The sequence below is a fragment of the Scardinius erythrophthalmus genome (genome assembly GCF_964197995.2).
Source record: "Scardinius erythrophthalmus genome assembly, chromosome: 14".
Taxonomy (NCBI): Eukaryota; Metazoa; Chordata; class Actinopteri; order Cypriniformes; family Leuciscidae; genus Scardinius; species Scardinius erythrophthalmus.
The window spans coordinates 14,669,924-14,683,890 of NC_138234.1; the positions used below are offsets into that span (position 1 = coordinate 14,669,924).

The 13,967-nt window shown below is 36.3% G+C and overlaps 1 protein-coding gene across 5 annotated transcripts in view; it reads left to right on the top strand.

The window, feature by feature from the left end:
- LOC308702510 (uncharacterized protein) overlaps window positions 1–13,967 on the top strand; it is a 207,501-nt gene that overhangs the window by 117,924 nt on the left and 75,610 nt on the right. For 4 of the 5 annotated variants that reach the window (XM_081385421.1, XM_081385422.1, XM_081385423.1 and 1 more), the window contains 2 exons: window positions 10,862–11,173; window positions 13,695–13,811. In XM_081385421.1, coding sequence (XP_081241547.1) covers window positions 10,862–11,173; window positions 13,695–13,811 — 429 coding nt within the window. The remainder of the gene's footprint in view (window positions 1–10,861; window positions 11,174–13,694; window positions 13,812–13,967) is intronic. The other variant, XM_081385425.1, reaches the window with a different exon arrangement.

The window sequence follows — 13,967 nt, forward strand, 5'->3', positions numbered from 1 at the left end:
TAAAATGGAGGCTCCCCAGAAGAGATGCCACATCAACACCAGTAGAAACACAGGACAGTTTATGGGAACTTTTTGATACTCGCATCCAGGGCCGTTTCTAGGCATAGGCAAACTAGGCGGTCGCCTAGGGCGCAAACAGCTGGGGGGCGCCAGTGAGAGCCCCCACCACACCAAGATATTTTTTTCTCGCCCAAGCGAGTGGAAGGAAAATTCATATTTTTTTACATTTCCGATAATGGAGCGTATATTTGCTCTTAAGTGCCTGTCTTTTTGGCAAAAAGACGCTCATCTCTAAATATCTACAGTGGCATAGGTCGTAAGGCATGAGTTGCTTGAAAGTTGATGCGTTCCACTCGAGTTCGAATCCGCCTTTTGCCGAACTCGCTCTTCTTCTCCCTTTTCCCAACACGTGAGATGTAAAATTTATAGCCTAACATAAAGGTCTCTGGCGTTATTTTTTGTCAACGAACTAAAATCGAAACCGTGATATGGCTTTGTGCCTTTATAAAACAGCACAAGACTTTAATTAAGTAGCCTATATAGGCATTCTGTTTGTGCTGCGTGATTTAGAGAAAAGTGCGCACTTTGCTCATGCGATCAGCATGGTGATCTGGGGTCTCATTTATAAAACTGTGCGTAGGAACCTTACTAAAAGTGTACGTGCGCCCGAAAGCCAAAAATGGCGTACGCAAAAAAATATTCAGATTTATAAAACCGTCCGTACGCCAGAACCTGCGCAGAATTCACTTTATAAATCCCAGTCAGCGGAAGATTGTGCGCACATGCGTCTCCTCCCCGAAATAACCATATATGGAGCTTACAACGCCTAGTTTTACTATGCAGATCCTCATCTGCATATCATTTGCATATGATTATTCATCCACGTGATAACGTTTAACGGTACAAGACACATTACATTAATAAAAATCAAGTAGTTGCCTATCCTTGCCTTGTTTTTGAATACATAAATCAAATAGTGTAAAATACATTTCAAAGAAAGTTTTTCTCAATCTTTTCCACTGGCCGAATTGTATTTTTAATTGATTTATATTTTTAATGGAAACAGATAGGCCTTGGGCATTATTTGCACGAAACTATTTTCTCAGACAATCTGGTATTATCATGATAAGCAATTATCTCTGTGGTTAAAACAAGGAAAAGTGTTCAAAAACATCGCATCCACAACAAATATTTCTATTGACTGAATTTGAATATAAAAATGTTGTAACTTCTCAGTAATGATTTCATGTTTAAGTGCTTAACTCCATTAATTTGAATGGCATATTTAATCTAAATGTTTATATCAGAAGTAAAACATAGTTTAAATCATTATTTTATTTATTTACACTGTTATTTGCGTCAGTTTCACTAAACGGCCCAACGCGCTCGCTGGCGCGGACATTTAAGAAGGGATGGATATTTGCTTCAAGTGACAGGCTTGGTGAGTGAAATTATATTTGTATTATCTTTCTGTATATGTTTAATTTTCTTTAGATTTTCTGTCTAAAAGTGACCAAAAAGACACTTAACTCCAGGGGCCTCATTTATAAAGCTTGCGTACGCACAAAACGGGGCTGAAAACATGCGTACGCCAGTTCCTGCGCAAAAGGTGGGATTTATAAAGAAAAACTTGACGTGAAAATATGCGCACCTACACGCAAACTCTGACCCATGCGTACGCACATTTTGGAGATGGAGCAGTTTGGCGACACCGATGGTGAGCTGGAGTTAAATGTCTTTTTGGTCACTTTTAGAATTTAGAATTAAAATTAAACATAATACAGAAAGATAATACAAATATAATTTCACTCACCAAGCCTGTCACTTGAAGCAAATATCCATTCCTTCTTAAATGTCCGCGCCAGCGAGCGCGTTGGGCCGTTTAGTGAAACTGACGCAGTTTAAATAAATAAAATAATGATTTAAACTATGTTTTACTTCTGATATAAACATTTAGATTAAATATGCTATTCAAATTATAGAGTTAAACACTTAAACATGAAATCATACTGAAAAGTTACAACATTTTTTTATATTCAATCAATATAAATATTTGTTGTGGATGCGCTTGTTTTTGAACACTTTTCCTGTGGCGTGCTGTGTTTTAATGTTTTAACCACTGATGTATAAACGTTGCGTACGCACAAAATGGGCATAGAAATATGCGTACGCAATTTTCCACGCACATATTGGGGATTTATAAAAAATAAACTAGGCGTAGATAAGTGCGCACCGTAAGGATGCTCTTGACCGTGCGTACGCACTCTTATAGTAGAGTATGTGTTTTGGCGACACCAACTGGCCCAAATAGCAATAACTATTTAAAATGAAAAACTTTAATTATCCTATTACATCACCCAATAAATCAAATTGCATCAACCTGAATTATCATTATGATATGATTATGATGGAGTTTGATGGATTCATTGATTTGAATAAAATTTAGACTCTATTTCATTATAGCTCTGCACTGGTGTCTTGCAGAAGATCACTTTTAGACAGAAAATCTAAAGAAATACAAGATAATACAAATATAATTTCGCTCACCAACCTGTCACTTGAAGCAAATATCCATCCCTTCTTAAATGTCCGCGCCAGCGAGCGCGTTGGGCCGTTTAGTGAAACTGATGCAAATAACAGCTTAAATAAATAAAATACTTCTGATATAAACTATGTTTTACTTATGATATAAACATTTAGATTAAATATGCCATTCAAATTAATGGAGAACACTTAAACATGAAATCATTACTGAGAAGTTACAACATTTTTTATATTCAAATTCAATCAATAGAAATGTTTGTTGTGGATGCGATGTTTTTGAACACGTTTCCTGTAGCGTGCTGTGTTTAAATGTTTTAACCACAGAGATAATTGCTTATCATGATAATACCAGATTGTCTGAGAAAATAGTTTCGTGCAAATAATGCCCAAGGCCTATCTGTTTCCATTAAAAATATAAATCAATTAAAAATACTATTCGGCCAGTGGATAAGATTAAATGTATTTTACACTATTTTGATTTATGTATTCAAAAACAAGACAAGGATAGGCAAATACATGATTTTTATTAATGTAATGTGTCTTGTACCGTTAAACGTTATCACGTGGATGAATAATCATATGCAAATGATATGCAGATGAGGATATGCATAGTAAAACTAGGCGTTGTAAGCTCCATATATGGTTATTTCAGGGTGGAGACGCATGTGCGCACAATCTTCCGCTGACTGGGATTTATAAAGTGAATTCTGCGCAGGTTCTGGCGTACGGACGGTTTTATAAATCTGAAAACTTTTGTGCGTACGCAAATTCTGCCTTATGTGCGTACGCACACTTTAAGGATGAAATCTACGCAAAGTTTTATACATGAGGCCCCTGGGGCCTCATTTATAAAACTTTGCGTAGGATTTGCGTCAGAAGTGGCGTACGGATGAAACATAGGACGTGCGTACGCACAGAAATATTCGAATTTATAAAACCGTGCGCACGCACATCCTACGCAGTTTTCCCTTAATAAATCACAATTAATTCTAAATGTAGCGCAGCTTTTGCGGCTTCATGTCACGCCCATAGTTGCCCATAAATAGACCGTGAAACGCCCACAAGTTAATATTCATCGATTGCGAAATCATGGCAAACACAGAGGAAAACCAAGAAAGGTAACTTCACTCACGCGTGAAGCGCATGATCAGCCATTGTGCGTCATTACGCATTGTGATGGCATCATGGCATTTTATTACCATCCATTTGATTGCATCTGACAAGCTACAGATGTGTTATGAGGATGAATTGCATAACATGCTAATATTATTGCAGAACATATTTATATCTTTTTGCAAATATGTGTTAAATTGCATTTCTGTTGTAATCTTCATTTGATTTTGTTTGTTTTACACTGCAGATCGATCAAACGGGTGTTTGTGTATAGGCTGTTAATTGTAAGACTTGCTTTGTGAAGTCTACATGTTATTTATGAGAGGCATTATTGCCATTTCTTTTACACAACGATCTACAGTTTCACACACTTTCACGTGTTTCTTCCATCTGCCGACGGTGTCGCCATTTCTCATTTCACCCGTTTTTGTGCGTACGCCTGGGTCAGAGTTTGCGTGAAGGACCGCACATTTTCCCGTCAAGTTTGCTTTTTATAAATACCAATTATTGCGTAGAGAGCGGCGTACGCCTTCTTTTGTGCGTACGCAACGTTTATAAATGAGGCCCCTGGTGTTTTCTCCAAAATAAAAGCTCAAGGGTTTATTTCTTGCAAGTGAAGAAATTAGGACCTAAGTATTGTAATTTTCCTATACTATTGTAGTATAATGTAAAATATACTTTTGAAATATTCATTTTAATTTATACAGTACATATTGGCTATATGGATTTTACGTCATAGGAATACTTATATAAATCATAAACACCAGTGATAATGTAATGTAGACTGAGTCTCTATATCATAACTAAGATGTTTGAGCCCTCTTTAGTGTCCAGGTACAAGTCAATGGTTTTTCTTTGTTCAATGTGCACAGTTCATGGGTTGAAGCTCTTAATTTTTTTTTTGGGGGGGGGGGCTCAATAGGAATCTTGCCTAGGGTGCCAAAAAGGCTAGAAACGGCCCTGCTCGCATCCATCAAACCAAGATGATACACAGTGCTACAGCTGATGCCACAGTGGAAGTGAAAAAATACATCAACGATGCGTATTTACCCAGAACTCATGATCCACTAACTTACTGGAAAGAGAGAGCAATCTTTCCTCATTTGTATGTCCTTGCTAAAAAATATCTTTGTATGCCAGCAACAAGTGTCCCTTGTGAGAGGATTTTTTCAAAGGCTGGAGAAATTATCTGTAAAAAAAAGAAGTAGGCTAAGTCCTTCCACAGCAGAGAAATTAATATTTTGGAATAAAAATCTCTAAAAAAAGTCAGACATTGTGGCTTGATTTCTTTTATTAATATTCATTTTTCATGACCAAAATAACATTATGCACAGTGAGGAGCCTATAGGTTACAAGCTTCACATATTAGAAAATTATAATAATAAAAAAACAACACATTTCTTTAATGGCTCGTCAAGGTTGTTTCAGATCAACACCTGCAAGTGACCACTAGGTGTCACCGTTGAGACGGGTGTCGGATTGATTCGAAGCCTCGAAACAATATGCCACATTTGGTTCAACTGTTTCATTGCTTCACGAGGCCTCGATCTGGCCATCACTATTGAGCGGTACGCTCCGTAACTCCACACAGCCATCAGCTGCGCAGAAAAGTCAGCTCATACAGAGCAAGCGAGCACCAGCAACCATGACACCCAGATGAACGCGAGGATGACGCCATATCCTACCACTCTGGAAATGCCCTTTATAAGGCCCGCTAAATAATCATGGGGCGGAGTCATGCTTAAAGGAGCACTTCACCACATAGGCCTGACAAAATATTTCAAGAAAACTGAGCATGGCTTGTAACTTAATTTATTGTGGGACACCATGTAAGGGGGGTACAGTTGTAAGACCCAGGACCAGATATGATGAAAGAAGACCAGGAGTTGTGAAGTTCAATCAAATAAGTAAAAATTTACTGAAGAATAGTTTGCAGTTAAATTGGTAGAGCCAGCGTCAAAGTCTCATGAGGAGGTCGCAAGCTAACTCTACCTTACACAAAAATCGTACACCAATTATACCATTTCCAAGGGCATTCATTACATCTTTACTACTTCTGATTGGCTAAGATAACATAAAGTCTAAACAATTCTACACTTATAGACAGTAGGGTACATTGACATTAATCAAGATAATTGTCGTCCGAGTCCCTGAAGGTTCGATGTTGACCTATAGGAGGTCGTCGAAAAGGGTCCCGAGATCTGCTGCTACATACCACGAGACCTGCACATAATAAGCAACGCATACACAAAAGCACAAAGAGAATAACAGTTCTGCCAAGGTTGTAGAGGGCCTGAGCTCATTATTATCAGGTCAGACTACCCAAAACATACTGATAACACCTTCCCTCCTCAGAAGGAAGTACTGTCCACTTTATTCTCTAGAGAAATACACATGAAAGAAATACAATTCTGTGAACTAACTGTGAACTAGATCATGTAAGTCACGTAGAAGTTGACCCCTGTAACCTTAACTTGGTCAACAGAAAACAGACACAGAATCATCTGATGGGCGCTTCAGGCTTGCCCTCTTCTATTAGTTATTAGCTGTTTTCCCAATACAAAGGGCCTGTTTTCAAGGTCCTCATTCAGGGCAATAAAGATTAGTCACAGACATCATAATGCACTTAAAAATATACAGTGGTGGAATGTAAGGAAGTAAAAATACTTTGTTACTTTACTTAAGTACATTTTTCACGTATCTATACTTTACTGAATCAATAGTGCATACTTTTGACTTTTACTTCGTTACTTTTTGCAGCAATTATTATACTTTACTCCACTACATTTCTACAACGTTTCGTTACATTTTCGTTACATTTTCTGATCAGTTTTTCCCCTTGCCAAAACAGGGATTGATAAAAAATATTTTGCCACCTAAAAGTAAAAAAAAATAATAATAATTGTGTCACGTCCGTTACGGATTTATATTTCCCTCATATTAAATATAAAACGCATGTGTCTGTAGACTAGTATTTTTCTAATGTCTGGACTTCTTTATTAAGGGAGTATGGATATAGTTTCAATTGGTATTTGAGAATTTACATTTCAAGTTTTAACTGCAATTGTCACGTCCATAACGCTGGGATTGCCCAATCTTAAAGAATTTATCCAGGTCTACGTATTGTATAATGTTAACTTCAAATAAGGGACGTGTCTCGATTCTGCCTTCTCACACTCACACCGCGACACAGGTTCGTGGATCTGAGTGTCGCGATTTCGGTTTCATGTTGCATATTGTTACAGCCCTAATTATATACATTAAGAGAATAAATTGTTATGAAAGTACTTTTACTTTTAATACTTAAAGTACATTTAAAATCAGATACTTTTTACTTTTTACTTAAGTAGGGTTTTCATTGAGGTACTTTTACTTCTACTAAAGTAAATATGTCTCTGGTTATTTGTACTTTTACTTATATAGGCTACTGAGATTCAGTACTTCCTCCACCACTGAAAATATATGAGCAGAAATGCTGACAACAAAATAGGATTAAAACCATATATGAATCACTCGTGAATATAGGTAATGATTATGAAACTTGATTAGTACTTTTGTATATTTTTGTTGTACTGTTATGTCTTATTAGGGTTAAAATAATTTAACTAATTTCAAATAACAACATTTTTAACATTTTCAAACGATAGGTAATGATTATGAAACTTGATTAGTACTTTTGTATATTTTTGTTGTACTGTTATGTCTTATTAGGGTTAAAATAATTTAACTAATTTCAAATAACAACATTTTTAACATTTTCAAACCCCTTGCATTTAGACATATGACGTGCAGTGACGTACAGATGTTGACCTCACAACTGCAGTAACTCTCACCAAAGCAGAGGCGACCGCTTTCTTTCTTTCTTTCTTTCTTTCTTTCTTTCTTTCTTTCTTTCTTTCTTTCTTTCTTTCTTTCTTTCTTTCTTTCTTTCTTTCTTTCTTTCTTTCTTTCTTTCTTTCTTTCTTTCTTTCTTTCTTTCTTTCTTTCTTTCCTTTGGGCAATAATATACTGTTTGGGCCTCTTTGAAATAGTATGATGATGTAACTCCCTCTTTCGCAGAAATCACGTGACCTGGTCGGTTTGCTGCGAGTCCATCGTCATCCTGCATCACTTCCATCATTCAGTTTGGATACGGTCGGCAGCGACATCAGTATGAGGAATATTTTCTTCTTTTGGGGGGCTTTATTGCTCGTGGACGGTGAGTCACGTTAATTTCCATTAATTCAACACTTTCGGTTTCTATCGCTTTCAATTTAAACCGGAAACAGAAAATGCGCACTTGCTCTTGTCATCTAATTTGCTTGTATCACCATTGTTTCTTAACAAACTGCTATAACTTTTCTACTAATAGACGTTGTGATAAATCGTAGCGTGAAAGTGACAACGCCAATTTAAGTGTATTTTTTGGGGGTAAGTTTGTTCGTGCATGTGTGTGTGTGTTTGGTAGTGAACACTAGAGAGCGCTGACGACCTGTAATTTTCTGCACAACACAATTTTTTTGTCTAGGCTATTTTATTTATTATGTGAATACTAATAATAATAACAATAAGCTTATATTGGCTACTGTTTTAGTGGAAAACAAAATACAGATCTTAAGTAAATCTCTTTAGGCATACAGTGTCTCTGTGATCTTTCCTGTCTGTCGGTTATGGGTGCGGCTCAGAATCGACCAACAGCAGATGCACATTAAACTTCTTATTAATTCAGTCAGATATCCCTGAAAAATATATGAATATGGATTACTTAAAAAAAGTCTTAATTTGCGGTATTCAGTGTCACTAGGAGAGGGGGGAACAACTTTTGACTTTCTCTCAGTTTGTGTAAATCTACTTGGGTTCAGAGTATTTATTTTTCCACACATTAATTTCACATGTCTAGTACAATTATGTGGTTTTGTTTTATTAATACAGTATATACTTTTTTCTGGATATACCCCGAAAGAATGGAAGTGAAATGTGACAACATGCCCCATAGGTGGAGCACATTGTAACATGACCACGTGACAGCTTAAAATGTTATCTGATCTAATCAAAAAACATATAAGACCAACTAAAATATTTTCTCAATAAAATACAATTATTAACTTTTTCATACAAAATAATGACATTTTTTTATAATTAATTTGTTTAATAAGTTTGACAACGAACACGGAAAACACAGCAACAGAAGGACAGAACAATATAGTTCAAAACATAATAATAATTAATAATTTCTGAACATTGACACTCAGTCTTTATTCACCTTTTTCTCATGGTTTCTCAATAGAATTCATGAAAGTATAGAATGGCATATTTCTAATAGGGGCACATTGTAACGCAGTGTGACAACATGCCCCAGCTGCACAACTGGGATTTAAACCCGGCTAGTGTCTTCTGTTGGTTAGATCAGCATTAAATAACCATATTAACTGTTAAATAACATTCAAATAATATCAGATTTGTCTAATTTTAAATAAACAGAAAAAATAGAGATGAAAAATTGACATAAATAGCCTAAGAAATATAGCCTACTTTTACTATAGATAATTAAATGTTCAGTGATGTCTTACAAAGATTTCAGAATTTTGGCGTAATCTTTTTCTCTATAGTGTTGATATGGCAACTAGTAAATACACTAAGTTTCGTAATGCTAGCATGTGTGAAAGTATTTAAAACAACTGTGTTACAACTAGCCCTGCGTTAGTTTGTGCCCCGCTCTCCCCCTATAGTCTACACCAGAAATACTTGAATCTCTTTATCAAGCTCATCATTATTATCACTATTTGCCTCTAAAGTAACACGCGCTGTTGTTACAGCCTATTTCTGAAACAGTGGTGGAGTTGGTTTGAATTATTGTGATAAGTTTTACTTTCAGAAATATTATGCAAAAAAACCCCACCTTTATTTCATATAAAATATTTGATTAAAAAATGTAAACAAATGGTAAACATTTTAATTCAAAATACTACAATTTGTAAAAAGATATATAGAATAAATAGACTGTGATGGAAAAAAATATGAGATGGGAGATGAAATGAGCCTAAATATTTTGCAAATGTTTTCGCTCGCAAAACATTTGTGAATCTTTTTTTGAGCCATTCCTGAAATTTTACTTTTACCTCTGTAAATTCTTTATAGGCTATATTTTTTTGTGACTCACAACTTCTTCTGTCATCTGAGGATGCTGGTGCTCATGTATGACTGTGATTAAACTCTGTTCTTCATTTCTAAGTTAAACTGATGATGTTTGAACTCACCCCAATTTACAACACTCTCGGGTCTCCCCTATCTGTGAAGAACTATAAAACATTCTTTATGGATATTATCTGAATGATGCTATTCCAGTATAAGGAACATTTAACATTTTAAGAATAACAATTTATTTTGGTTCATTGCATTTTTTTTAATCCAGTGGTTTCAGACTGCACTTTTAATTTTACTTATTTATTTTGTATGTGTTTTGTTTGAGTGTTGCATGTGACCTTCCACATACAGCCACATACTTTTTGAAATTACAACTGATCAGAATCAGGATCATTTTCAGGAGACACAACACTTATGTAAGAGTGTAAAGGATACATCATGCAGATGCACTGGGACACATCCTCAGTGATGTAACCTGGGGTCATTGGGTGTTTCGGGTCTTTCAACATCAGACACCCTCGCCCAGGCGACCCGACCGGAGTTGATCAGACCCCGGCCTGTGTCCCAGCAGCAATTGCCCACGGTTCTGCCCTCTTAATCCACAGCCAACGTGTGGCTTTCTCTGCAGCTTCAGTTGCGGATCTGATCGCCTTTCTTTTAGCTTCCCCTGTGATGCCTAGGGTTTTAAACACATTGCAGAGTGATCGCCCTGCAAATCCTCTGATGTATACTATATTTTAAAACAATATCCTTACATGAGACTAGTGTATAAAGTGTAAAGTGTGTTTTATGGTAAATAGTTATTTGAAATGGGTATTGGGGAAATTCACTTTTCAGAGTCGGCAAAAGCCAGTTTCAAACTATATCTAGTAAACTAAATAACAGCAGAGTCACACAGCAGTGACAGAACCTCAGTTCTGGATTCTCCATCTCTCTGTTTCAGCATAAAGAGCACTTCAGTACAATAATAAAAAACACTGTCTGTGTAACAGGGTAAATTCACTCTAAACTTTGCTGCACTGCAAAAAAATGCCAAGACTGATCAAGAATTAACATATTTTATTTATGTTTTCCCCACCAGGTGTGTTTGGTGTTGATGTGACAGTGATGGAGGGAGAATCTGTCACTCTAAACCCTCAAACTGTAATACCAGAAGATGATTCAGCTCAGTGGAAGTTTGGTGAATTAATCATAGCTAAGATGAATAAAGCAGACAGAACCTTCTCTACATCTAATGGTCCTGATGAGAGATTCAAAGGCTGTCTGAAGCTGGACAATCAGACTGGATCTCTGACCATCACAAACACCAGAATTGACCATACTGGACTCTATGAACTAAAGATCAGGAGCAGAACTGAGACATCAGAACAAATATTCAATGTTACTGTCCGCGGTGAGTAACTCAATTCTTACAATCTGATAACTGGCATTTTCTGAGAACAGTTTAGATGATGTGGAATAATCAGAGGTTTATTCTTCAAAACCTGTTGTTGTTTTAGTAAATTAAAAAGCAGCAATGAGTTTAGGTTAAGAGAATAATGTGTAAAAAATTAAATGTGTAAAGGAAATATTATCTATTGACAGAACTATAATATTGATTCTTCAGAGATTTACAGCAAACAGGAATCCAGAGTTATTTTCACAAGTTTAAAAAGAAGAAACAAGAGGCATAGAAATGACCATAAACAGTTTTATTGTGTTAAATTGTGTTTTGTTGAATCTTATCATGTCTCTCTTTTACATTACTTATTATTTATTTAATCTTCCTTTATCCACATGATATGAAGGGGATGGTAAACAACAGCAACAAAGCTCACACAGATTCGAGTTATTGTTATAGGTAGACACTGCTTATTAATATTTAATGCAGTGTTTTATGAGACATTAATTAAGACTGATGATGGATGAAGCTCCACAATGAATAGATTTGATCTGAGACGATCTTAAGAACATGTTGAGCTTCAGCCGTCTGTAAAGTCACATGATCAATGACACTCATTTACTCTTATTTTGTATTATTGCCCTTTATTTAACCAGATAAAACTTTCTGAGATTAAGAATCTCTTTTACAGAAGTGACCTGGCTAAGATGAGCAGCACAACATTATTAAAAAGAAAAGAAGAAAGAAATAAAAAAAGAGGGGGGGGGGGGGGGATGCCATAACAGTATATCTATACAGTTAAAAGAACACGTTTTCTACTTGGTCTTTTCTGGCAACCATTTGCGCGCTTTCTACGCTGCTGAAGAAGCGCGGGTGATCTGAAAACACAGACAAGTGTGCTGGAGTTCCACGATCTTCATTTTGAGATTTTCTAAATTAAAGTGTCATTCGGTTTCCGTTCTGTCACGAGCCGCTTGGGCTGTTTGTGCGACTAAATCTGTGAACAAAATGCAGGCTGATATTGTCACATCATGATCGGTTATTCATACTGCAGGCTCTCATTTACAAGTGCACTGATTGCGTACCAGTCTCCGATAGGCTATACCTTATTTTTATTTATTTTTTTCGATAGGCTATACCTGGCATGCATTAAGCTGATTGCTCTTGTAAGTTGCGCCAGATGTGCAAATTATTGTCATGTCTGTATTGTATGCACAACTTTGCCTCTCCTTGTAAAACAATGTGCATCCAAACAACTTTAGCCAATGTAACCTCCTATGGCAGTGTTGCTTATATAGCATATGATATTGCATTTGCGTTTTTTTGAAATGTAACATCTATGCAAAATAATCCTTGAATAATTTCTTAAGGCCATTCCCGTTTCGAATATGTGATTTGTGTATTGTCAACAATAAGCATAAACATTATGCATTTCAATTTTGTAGTGTGGATCATTCATTGCGACAAAAATCTGTTTTCTGATAAAAAAAAACTTCATGCTACTGCCCACTGACATGCTTTTAAAGCTACTGTTGTCCATTTTTTTGGCCTTCAAAACACCTTAAAATGCACATGTCGAGATCGGGAAAATCTAAATTTTAGAACCCCCCAAGGAACATAATTTTTGGGACAACTGTATTTATACAACTCTAGCTGCATCGGCCCTGCACCCAGTTAAGACAGTGATGCAGTGATCCCTTAAAGTTGTCCAATTTTCATGTGTGGATAGACTAAGGGAAAAATCACTCAAAATTTAGTTATTTAGTTGTCTCTACCTGTAGTCTGTGGGCCAGTATTAATTACAAAAACTGCTCCTCTTCTGTGGCTAATATTAATTTCATAATGACCCTTTCTCCCTGGTCAAGCAGCAAAAGTTAAGTAATAATGTGCAAATACTACTGGCCCATTTTATGGTGAACTAATATGCAAGACTAGTCTTACATGTCACTGTTTATAACAGAGCGTTCATCCTTTGTTGGGATGCTTAAAAAAATATTGGGGGCATAAATTAAGAGTATACCCACTTCTCCAGGCACCATGGGATTATGTGTGTGTGTGTGTGTGTGTGTTGTCATGTAGGCTATAGACTGATTGTCTTGGCTTGCATCCATGAAATATTGTAATGTTATAGGCCTACTGCATATTGAGAAAATTTAGATCGCTATTGCGCAACAATCGGGAGACTGGGACCCCCCCGAATATTGACGGGTATTTCGCACACTGAGTATAACTATATGCAAAAACAAATCAATTACAGGCGTGCATACTAATTTAAACTGCAATTACTAAAGAGTTAAACTTCATAACTCAAAAAATAACAATAAAGGTCAACAACCCTTAGATAGGCAGAGGTTCAGATGTCAATTCAACATTCAACAAAAAGAGAGAGAAAAAGAAAAGAAAGAGCAGCAAATCTGAAGAATCTGAGTCAAAGATATTCAGCATCTCTGACTTCTAGACCTGTAGCATTATTAGCTTGATCTGTTTTAATCTGTTTCTGTTTCTTCTCCTCATGTGTTTGTTACTGTGACAGATGCTGTGATGTCACTATCAGTGATGGAGGGAGATACTGTCACTCTACACACTTGTGTTACTAAAATACAAAGAGATGAACTGATACTGTGGAAGTTTGGAGATCAAGACTTAACCTGTTAACAGTCGCCCCCACTAGTTGAGCTCAAACCCAAACCTGACATTCACAGACTAAAACAGTCACAGTTCATGAACACTCTGGACTATAGGCGTAACTGAGGACTCTTTAGAAAGATGATAGATGGGGCTTTGTCATTCAAGTAAAATAATCAGT